This window comes from Chlamydotis macqueenii, chromosome 1, assembly GCF_036417535.1.
Source record: "Chlamydotis macqueenii isolate bChlMac1 chromosome 1, bChlMac1.mat, whole genome shotgun sequence".
Lineage (NCBI taxonomy): Eukaryota > Metazoa > Chordata > Aves > Otidiformes > Otididae > Chlamydotis > Chlamydotis macqueenii.
In genome coordinates, this window is record NC_141556.1 from 15,962,010 (window position 1) to 15,982,512 (window position 20,503).

The 20,503-nt window shown below is 48.5% G+C and overlaps 1 protein-coding gene across 1 annotated transcript in view; it reads right to left on the minus strand.

The window, feature by feature from the left end:
- LAMB1 (laminin subunit beta 1) overlaps window positions 1-20,503 on the minus strand; it is a 46,011-nt gene that overhangs the window by 11,921 nt on the left and 13,587 nt on the right. The window contains exons 13-23 of the mRNA XM_086746639.1: window positions 18,803-18,938; window positions 14,544-14,702; window positions 13,590-13,717; window positions 13,034-13,157; window positions 12,279-12,483; window positions 11,976-12,119; window positions 11,649-11,880; window positions 10,976-11,139; window positions 10,254-10,478; window positions 9,210-9,427; window positions 9,010-9,106 (exon numbers count right to left, since the gene is read on the minus strand). Of these exons, the coding sequence (XP_086602765.1) occupies window positions 9,010-9,106; window positions 9,210-9,427; window positions 10,254-10,478; window positions 10,976-11,139; window positions 11,649-11,880; window positions 11,976-12,119; window positions 12,279-12,483; window positions 13,034-13,157; window positions 13,590-13,717; window positions 14,544-14,702; window positions 18,803-18,938 (1,832 nt within the window). The remainder of the gene's footprint in view (window positions 1-9,009; window positions 9,107-9,209; window positions 9,428-10,253; window positions 10,479-10,975; window positions 11,140-11,648; window positions 11,881-11,975; window positions 12,120-12,278; window positions 12,484-13,033; window positions 13,158-13,589; window positions 13,718-14,543; window positions 14,703-18,802; window positions 18,939-20,503) is intronic.

A 20,503-nucleotide genomic window follows, 5' to 3' on the forward strand; every position in this document is an offset into this window, starting at 1 on the left:
CACCCTCCCACAAACAGCACAACAAAAGGAGATAGCTGACTACACAGCACTTCCAGTTAACTGGCGGAGCTCCCCACCACAAGACACTGTGGGTGCTAAAAGCTGAGGTGGCTTCAAAGAAGTACATGACAAATTTATGGAGTAACAGCCCTTGAGAGATCTTCTATACAGCGGTACAGGGCCTGGCTCAGGACGTGCTCCTGTCATGGATGGTGGGAAAACATTCACAACATGCATCGAGGAGGCTGGCAATGGGCTGACCATTTGGGCATACAGAAAATGGGAAAAAAAAAAAAAGGCAGTGAAAAGTAGAATAGAACAAGGAATGTGGTTATGGGCAGCCCTGCCTGAGCAAGAAGAGAGAAGTCTTCTCCAGCACGAGTGCTGCTAAAGACCAAGAGCTTACACACTGCTTGTAACGCTCAAGTGGAAATGATTAACAGGTTTTTTTTTTTTTTTTTTTTATTTCACACTTTGAGCACCAACTCCGGAGCACCAACTATTCACACCTTCCTGAAATGGACTGGCATTTTATTTTTTTAACTGTGCAAACACCCACCTATCTTTATACACTGGTCAGGTAAGACCCAGGGGCTCCAGGTGGTTTCCAAATTGGAGTGATAAGTTTTAGGCAACATCCTTTTTTAACAAGCTTTTAGAATAAAGATGCACTTCCTTGGCACTAATCCACCACGAAGAAAACTTACCAATTAACTTACTGCTGCACGGTCACTTCTAAAAGCACAGACACACTTTGTACATGATAACGCTATCAGAAGAAGCGTTTCCATGCAGCGGAGGCTGCCGCTTGACCTCTCCTCCTCCTTAATTACGCAGGAGGCAGCAACAGAGGAAATTACCAACTTGCAAAGCTTTTAATAAAGGGATGGCAGCAAAGAACAAAAAGAGAGGCCTTGAAAACAGGCAGGTCATCTACCTACCATTGTGGCAGAACACACTCGAAGCAGGTCAAGCACATGTTTCTCAAACAGGGAAAGGACTGCGCTACCTGACAAAAGCCTTCTCTTACACATCCATTTACCAGGCATCCTTGAAGGAGGTTAATGGCTCAAAAAGGTCCATAAATCAATTCACACACCCCAAGCGCATGGCCCCTTGACAAAAGGGCAAAACACAAAGCCGTTTTCAAGATTGTACATTGTGTGCTTCAATGCCAAAACACAGTGGTGGTCTTCAGTTCAAAACTCACACAAAGAGCCTCAGCAGAACAAATCGCTCCTCAACAAAACGACTTTTTTGTACAATGTGAGTATGATAGGCAAGGGACAAAAATAACTTCTGCTGCCTGCACAATTGAGCAAAATGGTCCTTTGTTCTTTGAATTATACCCTCACACAAGAGATTGTTTTTACTTTACATCGAAAACGCTTAAGTAGTCAACTCTGCATGGAATATGTTCCCTGCAGGCAAACCCTCCAGTTCCTGTCTGGAGGTCAGTTAACCCTTCTGTCAACTAATAAGGCCCTCGGTATAATGATGAATTGTCCGAATTCCTCTGCCTAGCAAGAGGCTAAATGGCATGTGGTTTTTCTCAAAGATCCTGAGATCTGATCAAGTTACATGAATACTTGCTGCTAGCAAATCAGATCACTACATTTACTTGTGGATTTAAAAAGCTTAAAGTGAAAAAACCCCACCCCGTGTCAGTAATTCTACTCCTGAATACCTGCGTGTTCAGGAAAGGCAGATGACATGGCTTTAGTAGCATCTACATGGTAATGTGGGTTCCAAAATCTCTGGAGCCAGAAAATGCCGGGGAAGGGGAGAGAATTTAAGTACTAACTCGTTTGCAAAGGGAAAACCCAAACTCCATGGCTGCCTGTTGTGAGATGATAAAGAGCAAAGAAGTAATTAATTCTAAATACAGCACAACAGTTGGAAGAATCATCACATTTATAGACTCCTACAAAACTCCAAACTGACCTTTGTAGAACCCATGAGAAAATTGTACAAGGCGGCTAGAAATATTACTGTGGGTTATTTCTCCATTTTAGGATTCTCTGTCAAGCCCAGAAGCAGGCAACGGTGGCTCTGCATTCCCTCAGTAGTGTCAATCCAACATACATAAAATGGCCTTCAGAAGGGCTGGTTTCACACTTGCTCTTTCTTTTCTTCATGATCTTCCCAAGTCATTAACCATGCACAGGGCCACAGCAGCTTTCAAACCAAAGATAAAACTGAATATAATTTTATCTCTATTTTTAAGTAAAATCACAGCCTAAAGGAAAACGAGAACTGGAATAAGAAGATTCCAGTAGATTTAATTTTCTTGCAATTTTGAAAATTTGGGACGCATTTCTACATGTTGGTGGTATGGTCTGTCTAGCTACAGCCCTCAGACAACTCCTTACTGCAGCACTGACTGCAATATTTTTTAAATTCTCACAAAAGCATCACTGCTCCTCTTACAGCTCACATCCTGTGAGGAAACCTTTCATCTCACAAATGACACGGGCATGCCAGTGTTTGGTTACAGGCAATGTTTTAGACTCTAGATGACCTTAGCCACGCGCTTCAGACACAGTTGAAATCATCTCTGTTCCTCACCAGAGTCAGTCTCTGAGTGCTTCTATGAGATGCTGGGTCCCAGTTTCTGGACACTGCATAAATAACTAAATTTGGCCAGCCAGAAACCCACAAAAACTGCTCTTCTGCCCTCCAAGGCCATGTGGAAAAGGACTTCCACCATCTCCACTGCCTTTAGTGGAGGAGTCCTGTATCCCGTGCCGTGGCCACCATCAATAGGCTATTTCACACCCTAGCACGGAGCACATCCAAGGCCCTTGCAGAGAGCATCTTCCCTTTACAGCGTGGTCGGGATACAATCCTCAACTTACTTCAGCTGTGGTGACTTCTCAAGAGGAGGTAAGCACGCCCAGGACAAGATCATAGGAAGTCTTGTAGGTAGTGAGGAGCACCTTGAACACTGTGGGCCACCAGGTAAACAGCTCAGTGCACAGGTTTCACTTCTTTGCCTCATGCAATGCCTGCTTAGCAAGCACCCACTGGCTTCAGGCTCTGTAGGATTTCAGGGTACAGCTTTGTCCTAAAGTGACAAAAAGGAAACTTTGTCCTCAAGGGACAAAAGCACAGTGACAGTGGAAGGATCCATGAGAAAGGAAAGGAGGACCTCCTAGCTGGCACGGACTGGAAAAGGCTAGCATAGGATTGGCACATAGCTTATGGACGAATAACTGAGTTACACATCCATCATTCATGATGGTGGGTGCACATCCACCAAAAGAATCCATGTGACATTTGATTATCACCGTCAGGAATGTGAACACAGGAGACGCCTTGATTCCCATCACCTGCTAGAAACAGAGTCAACACTGTGTCAGAATGATCCAGCATGCCATGCCCAGCATCATTTTTGAATAACGTACCCCAGCATCACATCTAGCCATGGCAGAGTTCTTGCTCCTCTACCACCTCCTTCGTTAACGTCCAACTATTCCTACGGCCACCGTGTGAGCCAACTCCTGTGCAGCCACACGCTAATAACGCTCTGTTACAGCAGTTTTGCTTCTGACGTACTCAATCAGGCTAACGCAAACACAATCTTCAAAGTACAGCTTGGCTCTGGAGATAACCAGCACGCTCGTAAGTCTGAAGTAACACTTCAGTAGCTACACCACACCTAACTTTAGCATATGCCTGGTTTATCTAATTTTCCTCAAGAAGAACAAGAAACATGCAGGCACATCTAGGGATGCAGTAGAGTTTGAGATGTTATCCAGCAGCTAGCAATGGCTTTATGCTCCACCTAACATCATGCCTGTGGAACACAGAAAGACATAAAAGTCCTGTAAGCTCTTCTTAAATGCCTTGCGTATGCTTATGTGACTAGAAATCAGGAAAAGTGGTTCATTTTGTACTGCAAAACCACACAGATGCCAAGTTTACTGTGAGACATTTAGATGCCTTAACCCATTTAGGCTGGAAATGGCCTTCAAGACAAATGGTTGATTATTCTCCCTTCATACAGAGGAAGGGACGAAGGCCAGGGTGAGGGGCTGCAAGTTAACACAGACTGGGCTGCTTGCTTTGAAGATCAGCTAGACAGGGATCAAATCTGTCCCTGGGTAAGCAGAGCAGGACACTACAGTACCTCCCATGGAAAACAGACCAGATGAAATGAAGTTTTTTTGAAACCATTGGTCAAAGATCTGAGGGTTTTCAAAGAGCATTTACAAAGTTAAACAATAGGTTTCTGTTTTGAAATGTCATTTTGGAACTGAGTGTATTGTTTCCTTTAACTGAGTGTTTAACTCAATCAGACATTCTTCTGTGGCATGCTCTGACTTAAGTGAAATCACATATTTGCCAGGAAAATTTTCTGTCCCAAATTCTTCAGTCAGGATCTGCTGATTGGCAACTTACGACTACAAAAGATTGTAGCTGCATCTGCTCACAAATGCATGTGCACACATGTGCATGCACACACAGAGGATCCATGAGTAATTTTTATAGCACCTTGATCAATGCATTCCTCTTCCAGTAATTTTTTTCCTGATCTTAAAGATAAAAGTAACACTCACACATATTTATTGAATGCAGTCTTGTAGAGACGTAAGGGGAGAAATCCCAAGGAGGTAAATGACTGGCTCGAGAGATTTGCTTCAAGCTCACAAGGATCTACAAACCATTTTATCTTTCACTTACTCTGACAGCTCGGCTACCCTTCCCTCTAAGTTTAAATATTTACTTCCATTTGAGCTACTACAATTTAGAAGTGACATATTTGCATATCACTGAATTTAAACTAAGGTGTGTCAGAGCAGTTGAGACTACAGATGAGACGATATAATGGATACTGAAAGCGCTGTATGAAGATCGGTCTCAGTGTTTAGTGCCTTACTGCAGGATGGCAGGAACAAGCGAGTGTCATACATCATCCTACACAGAACAGAAATCATTTTTACAGAAATCTTTACTTTAATGCTTGAGATTTGGGACAGAGAGCACCAAATGCTTAACTCCTCCGCAGCAAAAAAAACCCAAAGGGTTTGTTCAAACATGATTTCCTGGCATCGTTTCCCCATGGTAGTGAGACACTTTGATGATAAAACCATTCAGCAATTTGTAAGGTTGAAAGTTTTGCAGAGCTAGCAAATTTCTTCTGAATAATCAGCTATTGATTCAAATTACCCTGTAAGCATATTGCTAACTCTTCAGCGCTATGATTTTCAGTACGAGTGTTAAGATAAGATCCCAGCCTAGAATTACTAGGGTTGTGCAGCATTTTAACACGCTAGCAGACCTTGCCAAAAGGACAATTTTCTGGAACAATCAATATACATTACAAGATTTTAAGTCCACAGGTCAATTCAAATTATGAAAGTCAATTCAAATTACGAAAGTCAAAGTGAAAATTGTATTTCCTTTAGCATAGAATTTGCCTGACTTCCTTTAGACACTTAGCACAGAACAAAAAGAAACATCTGCTAATCTTTCTCTCTGCACCATAAACATCTCCTGTAAAAGCAGCCTACGTGACTAGTTTAAGACCCAGGTGTTAAATTAAGATTATGAAGCCTATTTGTAAATGGCAGTGGAGTAATTTTCAGTGAACAGATGTTTTGGCACCAGGTACATAACAAAGACTAAAAACTGAGAAAAACAACTTTCTGCCAATGTCTGCAATGACTATTTGATAAAAACATGAATTTTTTTCATCTTAAGTCAATTCAATTCTGTTTGTTACGATAGGGATTGATATTCAAGTTCAGCACAGAAAAAAACTGACAAATGTATGCTTCTTGTAAAGGGGAGATAGCAACACAACCTAGCTTTCAATCTCATACAGTGCCTTTCACTAACTGTACTCTGATTCAATTAAAACAGTAATGACAGTAAAATTGTAATCTCCTTTATATTATAGGAAACACATGAACTTCAAATATCTGCTGTGCAAGGGCATTGTTTGAGCTGCCTCTGCAGCCACACCACATCTCAGAGGCTTCTCACAAGCATGGAGCCTCCTGCCAGAATTGTGCTCCGCGGGCTGAAGCCGGCACAGAGCTCAGCGTGCCGAGTCCTGCTCTTTGGTTGCCAGGCTTTGGAAAAGCTCCAGCAGAATGCCTGGGAGGCTCCAGTCTGATGAAATTTGTAATCCTGTTATTTACTATCTTTAGCAAGGATTGTTACGCACACGCACACGTTCACGTGCAGGCTCGTGAAGAGCTGCATGTAGCTGGTAGCTGAAGCAATGGCCAGGGGAGCCCTGCAAAGGGGACAATGCTCACCGCACAGCTCCTGCTCACTGTAATCCTCACGGACCTGCACGAGGCCAGGAGAGACACGCCGGGCTATTCCCTATCCTCTACACCCCTCCTCTGCTTGTTTCAGGCATGATGTTATATTAAATTAGTAACTGTTTTGATTTTTTAAAGCATGGGGTAAGCAGCCTCCAAAGACGCAGTCCTAGAGACTCTGCAGTGTGTGATCCCCAGTGAACATCTGTGGGTGGTGGGATCATACCCAGTACCAAGGGGCTGAGACGCTGCCCAAACGTAGGCACCCACCTTAGCTTGCCCCAGCGGTCTGGTCCCAGTGTGATCTCTCAGGACGTGCAGAGAGAAGACATCAGATGATGCTTTCTCTCCACCGCAAGGAGGACAGACTGCAAATCAAAGCACCCAGACCTTGTGCAAAAAACCTGCCTCCCCCAGCTTCCACTTCACCATCTCTGGTCTTACCAAGATTTCTACAAAACAACTCACAGGCAGCAGCCAGTGATGGGGATGGCTGGGAAGTGTGCCCTGGAGCCTGGGAACCCATGGGAGCTGCGGCCCCTGGCCTGTCCTAGATGGGCCATTTTGTACATCTCCACATAGCTGTGTCCAGAGGTTATTTGCAGGCATTTGTCTTCACATGACCTCTTTTTTTTTTTTTTTTTTTTTTTAAACTAATTATAACTTTGTGAAGGGTGTCACAACAACGTAGAGTTCCCATTTCTCAGCAGGAGCTCATGTCTCTTGGTGCCAACAGCCCAAAGACCTCTTGTAAAGAGATCATACATTACTGTTCCTTGAGTGATGCACCCTGCGATTTCCAACCTTCCTGCGAAGCCACTTGCCCCAACCGGTGCAGGATCCCACACTGGAATCGTAGGACTGACGTCCACACCTCCACATCAGCTCAATGCCCACAGCAAAGACTGTCTGTCCGTACTCACATGGTTCAGAGCTCTCTCGCTGCTCCCCATCCAGATCTGTTTGTATTTTCTTCTTGAATGCAGCACAAAGTGTGTCCATTTTGGTCACTTGGGCCAGCATGAGCAGGCCACCAAGGGCAGGTGGCAAACACCACGGTCAGGAGTCCATGTTTCCCTCTGCAGCTGGAGCTGATGTCTTTGTGATGAGTCCTCTTCTCTATTCCAGCTTCGCCTTGGCCACAGGCCATATTTAAGCTATTTTCCAGGGACACTGCTCTGTAATTTCTTAAATGGCACAGTTTTCCAGTTCGCCTGCAAACTGCTTACCACAGAGAGCTGCTACCTGCCCACGTGGTGGCTGCACGGCTCCCAGCCTGAATATCCCCCCTCTGCTCACGGGGACTAAATGAGGGCTGAGAAGTCCCTTCTCTCCCTGCCAAGGAAGGATGGGAGACAGGGCGGGAGGCACTGACCCCACCATGCCGGGGAGACTCAGCAGCACCGTGGGGCTGGATGCACTCCCCTGGCTCTCCCTGCCTGCCACAGAGACCTCCTGTGGATGCAATCCTAAAAGAAAATCTGCATTTCCACAGGAGTGAGTCTCCTGCGTCACTTGGGGACAGAAGGGGCAGAAGAGAGTTTGCATGTGAAAAACAGGCTCTGAAGAATATATCCTCTCTTTCCTTCAGAAATGTTAAAAAGCAGGTTTTCACATGCCCAAAAGGCAGCAGAAACTCCACGAGAGGCCAGAAATGCTGGCAGTGGCAAAATCCTGCTGATAAGGTATGCAGATGGACTCCATCAATAAACCCCGATGGAGACAGCTGATACCAAGAGACAATCCCTGCCCCGGAGCCACAGGGTCAGAGCACCACACCAGAACACACACAGCCTCCCCAGGAAACCCAATATGTACTCAGGAACCAGGACAATTCCCCAGTCCTTTCATCTGCTGCATTAACCAAGTAGCTGTGACCTGCCTATCTGGTTAGACAATGGCTCTAAGGTATCTCTACTGTAAAGGATTTATTAAAGACCACAGCAAGCACATTCCTCCCTGCAGGAAAAAATACCTTAATCTACTGCAAACCCTCCTGGCAAAGGCTCCTATTTGAACAGATCAGAGATACAAGTTTGTTCTGGTCTGGACAGTGTTTGAAGTTTCTTTTCCAGCTAATGAACAGGCTTGTTTATAATGAAAGGACAGAGAGCAGTCAGTTTTCTAAACAAGCGACTTCATGGCGCTGTTTTGCAGCATGTAGCTACAGCTAAACCGCTGCATGGCCTCTGCTCACTTCTTTATTTTCATCTGAAATATAAGGAAAGTCTCCTACTAAATCCAGAACCTTATTTCTTCAGGCCCAGTCTCCCTAACAAGGCGCAAGAGGAGACAATGGTCTTCCATTATGTACAATCAAAAGGCGAAAGAAACTGGTTTCCAGACAAATTCTCAAACCCAAACACTTGGCAGTATGTTTTCTTACCACACCAGCTTACCAGACAGCATTGCAACCTAACGGTTAAAGAAGAGTTAGTTTCTAGACAGAGAGGTTTGATTCTAAATAAGGGTCCAACAAGAAATTAAACAAAGCAGGCAAGCCTCGGGCTGGGCTCCTGCCATGCCTCCTGTGCCCGGAGGCGCCAAAACCCTGGGGATGGACCCCACCATGCCTTCCTTCCTCGTCTCCAAGGCTCGCGTGGGCACTGGCAGGGATCACAGGAGTGGCTGCTCCTGGCAGGGGTGTCCCAGGGCACTGGGGGCTGATGGTGTGCCTGGCCACCGGCCACGCGTCATTTCCAAAAGGAGCGGGCATCAGGGTTGGACTCACCTCGGCATTCCACTCCTGGGTCGCCCCAGAAGAGCTCCTGGCACTCCCGGCAGGTCCGGCCTCCAAAGCCTGGCATGCACTGGCACTGCCCTGTGAACTACCAAAAAAAAACCCCAACAGGACATGTCACCACCTCAGCAGCTTGGCCCCGCGCCGGAGAAAAGGCTGAGCTGTCACAGCGTGCCCCGCGCTCCCCTCACCTCGTTGCAGGCGGGCCCAAGGGACCGCGTGAGGTCGCAGCCGCACGGCTCGCAGCCGGCGCCGCTGGCGAGCCTCCACGTGTGGGGTGCGCAGCGGTCGCAGGTCTGTCCCACCACATTGGGGAGGCACCGGCACTGCCCCGTGGCCGCCTCGCACCGGCAGCTCTCCGAGCCCTCGCAGTCCTCCTGGACGGTGCCCAGGTAGTTGCAGACACACTCTGAGGGAAAGAGCATGGCGCCTCGACGTCAGCCTGCCCTCTCGTTATCAAACCGCCCACAGTTCACATTTAGTTTATTCTCCGAGTCCCCAGAGGTGCAAACAGATGCCGGCACATCCCAATGCCCGTGGCCGGGCCTGGCTGACCCAACGCTGGATGACACCAGCACTGTGCAAGAGCCCCTTCACGTCCCAGGCTGGCCACCTCTACAGCTTCTACCCCAGCAGGCAGGAGGCAACAGGAACCCCTTATCCAAGCAGCCCAGTCTTCCTCCTCTTCTTTCCTCCCTCTGTACAGAACCAAAGGCTGAGACTGCCCAGCTCCTGTCAGCCAGCTATGGCAGTGGATCTGCTTGGAGTGCCTGATAGCGTGCCATGCAGAGCCGGGCTCCGCTCACCCACCCAGCGACCCTGCCGGGCTGCGTCCAACACCAAGAGAGGAGAGCCTGGTTCGGCTGCCCAGGTAGGACGTGCTCCCGCTGTCAGCTACATCTGCTGGTGTTAAACAAAAGCCAAATGCACACCCTGCCACCCACCATCTCTGGAGAAGAGGAAAACAAAGACCAGTAACACGAGGGCAAGAAACCTCCCTCCTGCAAAAGCCTGCTCCTTTCAGCACATGTAAATGCTGTCCCTGCTCTCACTGTCAGATGTAAAGGACTCCCCTCTGGCCAGGAGCCCTGCTGAGCTGCACACAACTCCAGCTGGAGGTAATTCAGTTTCCCCTCCTCCCCAAACGCTCCCAGGTAAACGAAAAGAGCATGAGTGGCTGCTGCCTCCCCGTGACACAGCTGGCAGAGGGGTTGGGGCTGTGTCTCCCTACTCACTTCTGCAGTCCTGCTGCAGGGCACTCCCATAGTAGCCCTGTTTGCAGAGGTGGCAATTTTCCCCCTCCGTGTGATACAGGCACTTCACGCACATTCCCGTCTTCTTGTCGCAGGCCTCTGGGTCAGTGGTGTCAATGTTGTTGTTGCACTGGCACGGCTGGCAGGCACCGCCAACCTCGTCAGGGCTCCCAAAGAAGCCAGACGCACATTCATCACAACGACTGCCTGTTTGAACAAACAGGCACGGTGGGAATTACCATCACGGCTCGCTAGCGCGCAGCCCCATAAACGGCAAGACTAAGGCAAGACAATAAAGGCCATTAATGGTGGGGTGTTAATTGGATCATGCTAAAAGCAACAGAGGCACCCTTGGTGAGACTGTGCCAGCTCGGTGGCACGAATGGTACTGCCTGGGGCACCAGGGCATAGGGCTGCAGCCCCGCTGCCAGCACGCTTGTCCCCTCAGTTCCACTGCTGTCCCACCCATCTCTCCCAGCCACTGGCCATCCCTTGCCACGCTGCTGGGGATGAGGTTCATGGTGGTGCCGGCACCGGCTGCGCAATCCACTCTGCAGGGCACCTTCCAAGTGCAGCCAGCCTCCAGCAGCAACACACTGATGCTGGTGCTGTGGTCACATCCAACAACACATACAAACAAACGCCGTCCCACCAGTAGGTTCAGCCCAACCAGCCCCACCCCACCGCACGCACACACCAAGTACCTATGTATCCCACGCTACAGACACACACGACTTGCAGCGTGACTGGATCCTGGTAACAGCCACTGGAAAACTGGCGTCCGCTCTCGGGGCCGTCAGGACAAGGGCAGGGGCGGCAGTGGTCACCTGATCCCAGGACGGGGTCTCCGTAGTAGCCAGACTGGCACCTGCGCAATGGGGTACAGGGCATGCAGGGGACTGCAGGCAAATGGACTGGAGTCTTGTTATAACTACGTTCAAGTTTTCAACCACCGTGAAGAACCAAAGCACAGAAACATCCTTACAGCTTTCCTGTGCCACTCACGCTCCAAGCAGCTGTGCCCACAGAGACAAATTTGTCTGGCTTACACCAACGTAAGAGCAGGAGACCCCAAGGCAGATGCCTCTCAGGAGGCTTGCACTGGAGAAATCCTTTCGGAAGCCCTGGGGTCCCACAACGTGCTCTTGGATGTCTGGGCAGGCGCTGCTGGGAGGCGGGAGGCGACAGGCAGAGAAGAGAGGGTCCCTGCTCCCATCCTTCTCCAGGATCACCAGTACTGCTCTGGCTTCCGTGACCCAGGGACTTTCCCTGTGGATTCACACCTGCCTGAGCACCAGTGTCGGAGGGGAATGGCTGCTGCGCCCACCCTGCTGAGGGGAAAGGAGAGGGACCGAGGAGGGGGCGTGTGCAGCGTACCTCTCGCAGTTGTGCCCCGCCGTGTGGTCCCGGCAACTCAGGCACTCCCCGGTGTAGGGGCTGCAGTCGTCGGCGTGGCCGTTGCAGTGGCAGGGCTGGCAGCTGGGGAAGCCCCAGAAGCCGGGCAGGCAGCGGTCGCACTGCCGCCCATACACCCCAGGGAAGCAGTGGCACTGGCCCGTCTCTGCGTCGCAGAAGGCGTTGTAAGACCCTCGGACGTGGCACTCACATGCTGCAAGGAGAGGGTGAGAGGGGCTGTTTTTCCCCAGCCAGGCCTAAACACAGCGCCCTGCAACAGCACAGCCCAGAGCCAAGGGTTTAACGTACGTCGGCATCCACTTGGCCCAAACCCAAAGGTGCCGGGGGAACATCTGTCACACTGTCTTCCAACGACATTGGGACGACACTGGCACTGTCCTCCGCTGGGGTCACACACGGAACTCAGAGAGCCCTGGGGGTCACACTGGCACGCTGAGCAGAGAAAAGAACCAGGAGGAATAAGTACCACAGTGCAGGATGTGAACCACCTGCCTCATCCCATGCACACGCCTTCCCCGTGCAAACCGCTCTGCCTAGAAGTGCCATCAAGCTTCCAGGGGTGGTCTGCCCTACAGGTAGGTGCCTACGTACATAACGCAGTCTCATGTAATAGAGCAGAAATGCTGAATATGATGTTCTTGCAGACTTCTGTCATGGGGGTTTTCACAACACTCCTGCTGTTTTCCAGACACCGGTATCTTTGGAAAGTTTCCCAAGCGCTGTTTGTGACCACATCTTCGCCTGAGCCTCCCACTGTGAATATGTCCAGCGATTTGCAGTATGGCATGAGAACGAGCTACAAAACAATTTTACAATGACAAAGTGTCACTATTTATACACAGCCTCCACCAAAACTGTGAACATTCCATTTTATCCCACTTCATATCATGCATTTTTGGCCAAAAAGAAAACAGCCAGACAAGAATTTGGAAGGGAAATGACAGGAATTCTGTAGGTTTTGGTGGAATAGTTCTGGTGTCTACCAAATTCTTACCAAATCTGCCAAATTCTATCCATTCAAAAGAAAAAAGTAGACATTCATGACATACATGGCACACATTAGCCTTCCCACAGAAACTTCTGTGAAAGTTCAGGTCTGTGGAACTAGCTACACTTCTGTAAAATACAGCAAACGCCTCTTAGCAGAAAAACAACCCGCATACTTTGAGACTGAAGAAACGTACGCTGCCTCACATTGTTCAGCTAAAATTTGGCTTCAGCCATAAGCAACAACATTGTAAAGTACTACTTCAGATTTACACAGATGCATCCCAGAAGAGATGCAAACTTTCAGGCTTTTAAATACGCTTTTCCACCAGAGGATCCCCAAAACAATTTCTGCTCACAGAGTCAATTAGCGTGTATGGGCTCTCCGTCTCCGTATCCACTGAGGAGTACTGGGGCAGCTCCAGGCGGATGGTGTAGTTCAGCCCCTTCTCGAAGCAGACGGGCCGCGGGAGAACGACGTATCTGGATTAGAAACAGGAAACAATTCTTACTTCAAATGTCCAGCACCATAAAGCATTTCAAGTGGCCCTATAAAGCAATTGAGATAACGGAAAGCAGCCAAGATCGGGCAGAACAAAAAGATGTGAAAGAGGCGGTTTGGAGGCTTGTGCAAGTCAGAACCGGAAAAGCTTATCGGCAAGGTAAAGAGCCGTAGCAATGTTCAGTCACAGGCTGTGCAAACACTTCCCTCCCTCTTTACTCGGTGAATAAAACAAACAAAAAAGAATAAACTTAAAGCTTTGAGACTACAGACACGATTCTAAATATGTTGCAGATTAAACTTCATTAGTTTTCATAAAGGCCACTGCAAACTGAAAATGTGATGTTTCTCTGTTTCAAATTTTTAAATGTTGGGGTTTTTTTCCTCCTTTTGGTCCCTCCAGTTATACTGACCTGGAGCCAGGTGACAGCGAGACGACCTGATTATCATCATCAGGAACTGTGTTGCCACACCGGCTACCCGTGGGAATCTTGCCTGGGCGCGAGACGCTGATCACAGCTTTTTCCCACTGATCCGGCAACTGGCGGGGAAAAAAGGCTGATCAGCATCAAGCAACGGCCGTAAGTTCCCGGCAGTATCCAGAGCTCAGGCCAGGAAACCGTGCACACAGACGGGGTGGTCACTGCGCTTTGGGGAGGACAGGGCTGCAGTTCCAGCATCAATGGGGCATCTAGTGGCTGCGGGTTTGGGCTGAAGACAAGATGAGGCAAGTGCCCCTGGGCATCCTTCACCATGACAGCCTATCTCTCTCCCAAAAAGCCATGACTAGCTGTCAGTGGTCAGCAGCCCCATCTGCGGCACAACATCAGCAAGGGGTCTGGTAATGTCCTCTCCCTCCACCTCTGGATACTGCACCTTAGTATTTCATCGCAGTCATTTGCTGCCAAGCTGTAGGTAAGGAGCTGGGGAGGGGTTCTCTTTCCCTCTACCTTTCAAATTATCCACAGTCAAAACTAACTGCTTGCAAACTCTTGGCTGCAGGCATTCACCATCCAAGACAGAAGATTTGACTCCTAAGGTGCTAACAGCATTTCCACCCATTGGAAGCCTGATCAGCTGATGCCAAATTTATATTCTAATCTGTCCTGATGGGACTTGTCACTTCAATTTGCTCATTAAACAGGTGCTGAAACAAGACAATAATGAATGAAACTGTAAAGCAAATAATACCAGTAATAGTCAACATCTTCATGGATTTTCATGCATCTCAGACATTCAACTGAGCATCCTCATCTTGATGGCTCCTGAAGTCCTGATGACTCCTGAAGTGCTGGGCTCCTGGCAGCTGTGTACCAGGACATCCAATGCCCGGTGGGATGCCGCAATGCTCATACTTACAGACCTACCTGTGGCTCATAGCGGACGAGAATATCGTACTCCATGGAGTAGGGGATGTTGTTGATGTAGAATTCCACGTAGGCCCCCTCAGGGACCCTTACAAATCCTATGCCTGTCCACGATGGTGTGCGGTCCGGTGTGTACTGGCGCTCAATTATGTTTACTCCCTATAAAAAGAGGGAACAAAGATTTAACACTGATACATTAAATTTGCATGGGAGCACATGAAGTGATGAGTTCTGCTGATGGATCACTTCTGCATCACAGCATCTGTCATTTGCGTCCCAGAGAACACAAATTCTCTTTCAGTCTCATGTGCATGCACACCATTGCCCTTCCACTTAATATACAAAAAACAAGAAAGATAAAATACAACAACACTGCTCAGCTTTTCATCCATTTCTCTGTTATAGTGGGGAATTAGATTTTAAAACTTGCTGTGAGTAACGAATGCACCAGCTATGACATTTCGTTCACTGTAAGGACTTTCACATCACACTAGCAGCAGTAGGATTTACTGCAGTGGCACGTAACTGCTCCAAACCAAACCGCTGCTCAGGGTAACATCTGAAAAGCAGATCACGGCCGTTACGAGCAGGGTGTCACTAAATAACAGAGATCCCAATAACTGACAGGTATTTAACAGCCAAATCAATACGTGGTCACTCGTTTCAGTCTGAGGTGGCAGGTTTTTATCTGCTACTCCTTATACAAAGCAAAGAAGAGGAAAAAGACAACAGAAAATGGAAACGTGTGGTGTTCAAACTTCCTGTTTCAAATTTATCTGCATCCACGAATATCCCTCTCCATAGAACAACATCCTGTGCATTCCTAAGGAAGCTGCTTCAGTGGCGGGGGACGAAATGTAAGGAAATATCTATATATACACATATCACTTCAGGATGTCCCCTCGTGTTATTCTCACACTCTTTGAAGAGAGCCTGGCTATGAATTATTACCCTTCAGCTTTACAGAAAAGGTTGGAGCTCCCCAAAAAGGATTGCAAGCAGGATGTGAGTGAGGGTGTGCAGCTGTGGGGTATCCCATCCTCCCGCTCTGCTTGGCAACGTGGGTTTTCGTGCTGAGCTCCTCCATCCCCAAATGCCATGAGCCTCGGCGAAGCATTGGGTATTACCTCTCCAGCTGGGCAGACATGAATATACAAAAAAAACCTGTGCCAGCTCACACACCCTCCACTGCAGTTCAACTGCTCTGTGCTGTTTTCCCTCTCTGCAGTTACAGAATAGACCAGAACAGAATATTTCAGTTGGAAGTGACCTACATTGATCATCCGGTCCAACTGCCTCACCGACTTGGGGCTGACCAAAAGTTACAGCATGTTGTTAAGGGAGTTGTGTTCAGTTTTGGGTCCCTCACTGTAAGAAAGACATTGAGGTGCTGGAGCAACAAAGCTGGTGAAGGGTCTGGAGCACAAGTCTTATGAGGAGCAGTTGAGCGAACTGGGCTGGTTTAGTCTGGAGAAAAAGAGGGTCCGGGGAGACCTCATTGCTCTCTACAGCTATCTGAAAAGAGGTTGTAGTGAGGTGGATGATAGGATGAGAGGAAATGACCTCAAGTTGTGCCAGGGGAGGTTTAGATTAGATACTAGGAAAAAAATTGTCACTGAAAGGGTTATCAAGCAGGTTGCCCAGGGAAGTGGTTGAGTCACCATTCCTAGGGGTATTTAAAAGACGTGTGGATGTGGCACTCAGAGACATGGTTTAATGGGAACTGGCAGTGTTAGGTTTGCAGTTGGACTCAATGATCTTAAGGGTCTTTTCCAACCTAAATGATTCTATGTTCCATGATTCTGCAATTGACCAAATGCCTCTTAAACACTGACAGGCTTGAGGCATCGATCACCTCTCTAGGAAGCCTGTTCCAGTATTTGATTACCCTCTCAGTAACAAAATGCTTCCTAAAAGTAAGTCTGAACCTCCCCTGGTGCAGCTTTGAACCATTCTCACATGTCTTGTACTGGATACCAGGAAGAAGATCAGCACCTCCTTCTCTACTTCCCCTCCTCAGGAAGCTGTAGAGAGCAATGAGGTCGCCCCTCAACCTCCTTTTCTCCAAACTAGACAATCCCAAAGTCCTCAGCTGCTCCCCATTCCTTCCAGCCCTGCCACCAGATTTGTTGCCCTCCTCTGGAGGCATTCAAGGACACTCACATCCTTCTTAAATTGTGGGGCGCAGAACTGCACACAGTACTCCAGGTGAGGCTGCACCAACGCTGAGTACAGGGGATAATCAGCTCTTTTGACTGGCTGGTTATGCTGGGTTTGATGCACCCCAGGATGAGCTTGGCCCTCTCGGCTGCCAGGGCACAGGGCTGACTCACATTGGGCCTGCAGTCAGCCAGCACCCCAGATCCCTTTCTGCAGGGCTGCTCTCCAGCCACTCCTCTCTCGGTTTATACTTGTGCCCAGCGTTACTCCGTCCTAGGTACAGAATTTGGCATTTGGACTTGTTAAATTTCATTCCATTAATCCTAGCCCAATGCTCCAATCTATCTACATCCCTGTGCAAGGCATCTGCTCTCAAGAGAGTCAACAGCACCTCCCAGTCTGCTATCATCAGCAAACTTGCTAATGGCGCATTCAACTCCTGCATCCAGATCGTTGATAAATATATCAAAGAGAACTGGCCCTAGAATTGAACTCTGAGAACATTGCTGGTGACCAGTCGCCAGCCAGATGTAGCCCCGTTCACTACAACCTTGGAGCTCTGCCCTTCGGCCAGTTCTTCACCCTGCGCACTGTGTATCCATTCATCTCACAGCTGGACGACTTGTCCAGAAGGATGCTGTGAGGGACAGTATCAAAAGCCTTACTAAAATCCAGAAAAATTACATCCACCTCCTTCCCTTCATCCACGAGGCGGATGACATTACCATAAAAGGATATCAAATTTGTTAAAGAGGACATTCCCTTTGTGAACCTGTGTTGACTGTACCTGATGACTGCATTATTCTTTAAATGCTTTTCAATAGTACTCAGTATAATCTTTTCCATGTTTTTTCCAGGAATTCAGGTTAGACTAACAGGTCTGTAGTTCCCCAGATCTTCCCTCACGCGCTTCTTGTAAATGGGAGTAACACTGGATAGCTTCCAGTCAGCAGGAACCTCCCCAGGCTCTCCAGACCTTTGGCAGATGATCGAGAGGGGTCCTGCCATAACATCCGCTAGCTCCTTCCGTACTCTGGGATGAACCCCTTCAGGCCCCATGGACTGTGAACATTCAGCTGATACAGCTGGTCCCTTACAATTCCAGTGTCCACAAAAGGAAAGTCACAGTTCGCACAGTCATGGTCCTCTGACTCGAGACTGGGCAGCCTGAGGTCTATCACTATTATTAAAGATGGAGGCAAAAAAAGCATTGAATGCCTCTGCTTTTTCTTCATCCCTATTAGTTAGATAACCATATTCAACAGGTATTGGTCCAATGTTTTCTTCACCTCTCCTGTCACTATTAACATATTTTAAAAAGTCCTTCTAACAGCCCTTGCCTAACAGCAAAAATCCTCTGCCTTGGCTGAAACTGCAAAGTGGCTGCATCTTGCCTGAAATAAATAAATTAGGACAAAGTGCCTCAATTGCAGGCAGACAAAGATCTGCTGCTTTAGAGAAGCCATTATCTCATCTCCCAAGCTCCTTGCTGGAGGCAAAAATAATTGATGTAATCACCTAGCTACTGTTAATGAATTAACAGCAAGGCTGTGCAGTGGTGAACGGAAAGAGCCAGAAACCCTGACGTACCATGCCAGCGGGCTAAGCAACCTAGAGGCAACCTCACTTACAAAAACAGCTTTTTGCACAATCAACCACGGTTTTAGTCATTAATAAAATAAATGTTACGATGTACAGAAACTAAAAGCCATGGCAATGTGCTTAAATGCATGCTTTGTTCTCTCCCAGCTTCAGCGGCACCAAAGAGCCACTGTTGTTGTCTCATCACTCTTGAGATAAGAGGGGAAGAAGTGGGTGCAGTGGGTGCGTACGCAGTGGGGTACAAAGAGTGATGCTGAAGGAAAGAAGCCGTCCAGTCATGATCAAAGAAAATGGCAGTTCCCCCCACTAAATTACTACATTATTTTCAATACTAAAATTGAAGAGCTATAGGTTGACAGTTTTCATTTCAATTCTGTGTTTTCCACATTTTAATTGTAAAACACTCGGGGTATGAAACAGATGCTTCTAACACCCACATGGTGAACAACTTTCCCACAGCTGTCCAGACACACCGGTCCACTAAATCTGCTACTCACGGGGCCCAAGCTGGCTTCCTCCGCCTCGTAGATGTAATGATCGAGCGAAATGAAGTAATAGCCAGGCTCCACCTGGTTACACTGACGTCCAAACATGTGGGGCCGGCACTCGCACTGGCCAGATTCACTCGAGCAGCTAAAATGGAAGAGCAGTGAATGTACAACACGTCTTGGCTACCCTGAGACACAGCCAGAACTAATTCCAGCTTTGACGTTTTAAGTGGCACAGGAGGAGAAGTGCTTCTGGACACAGCTGCCTCTAGGCACAAGATGTTCTCGGGCTCTGCAGCCAGACCATCTGCACTGCCAAAATGGCATCACAGTCCCAGGCACAGCCTTGGCTCAACCCAACTACCATTCTCCCAGACAACTCCTAGGTTTTAGGGCTGGGAGTGAGCACGAGCCAGCGACCATTTCCAGTAGGCACTTTGCATGTGGTTTCCTCTGTTTGGGTGGCGAGAGGATTTCATGCTACGGATGCAGGCCGTTTCCTGGGGGCAGAAAGCAGTCCTGGGGGGACTTCACTTGCTACCACAGACGCAGCCAAGAGGCATGTCTGTCCTGCAAACCAAGGGCACGCAAGCAGTGGATGTGTTTGTATGGGCTCAGGCAAAGCAAGAACATGCATGACCCTGCACGTCTCGGGACGTCAAGCTGCTCTCGTACGCTGCAAAACACATCCAGGAGGTCAGCCACTGGCAGCTCTGAACAGGGAAAAACAACAGCTGGCTGCTCTAGACTGGGATGGACACAGCCAAAGACTGGGGACAGACAGATTGATCACTGGTGAATGCAGAAGGTACAGCAGCTCCACTTCATAATGAGCCATTTTCTTTTCTCAATACAGCTCTATCCCAAACAGCCTTTTTGTGGTTTTATTGTTCCCAGAGAGTCCACCCCGCTTACGAAGAACCCTTGGGCAGGCTGTATTTTCGCATGCGCCCATCCACACCTTTTCATAGGAAAGTTTTTTGGTCCACCAAAAGACATTCCTTTCTTTAAATTCGAGCCGAATTTAGAAAAATATTCTAAAGTCAAACCCCTCTGGTTTCCGTGGAAAATTTCCAGGGTTCTCAAGCCCACATTCTAAGAGTAATTTTTAACTGAAATCATTTTTGAAATTGCAGAGATTCACTTAAACGTTCCCTTTGAGATGTCAGAAGAGCCCCAGCTGCCCTAGAAGGTGAGCCAGGAAGTTTTCCCCCTGCAATTCAGCAGCTGAGGAGAGGAGCCCCAGGGAGGGCAAAGCTCCCTCTTCCCGCCAATGTTAGAGAGCGACGCCGGGAGCCAGAGCTGGATTTCGTGGCTCTCCTGCAGCCAGAGGAAACCACAGCTGCTCCCTGCCCACGCCGGGACGCCGCACATCTCCTCCCCGCGTGGTTTTGCAATCGCTGGGCTCAGCGCATGGGAAACGGGCTGCAAAGCCTTGCTGGGCCGCGGCCGAGCCCTACCCCAAGTCCCTGGAAGCAGCTGCGCCAGGGGAGCCGTTATGGGCTGTGTGGCGTAACTGATCCGCACGCAGGGAGTGAGCCTGGAGGAGTAAATAATCACTAACGACCACACCACTGTCTGCTGAGGGGTAATAATTCACTCGGGAGCAGAAGGGAGAGACAGCCCACGGGACATTCCCATGGCAACCCCTGCTGCAGACGGGGTGTTCGCAGGCTGCGACAACCTACAGGAGTCACACCAGGGTCTGTC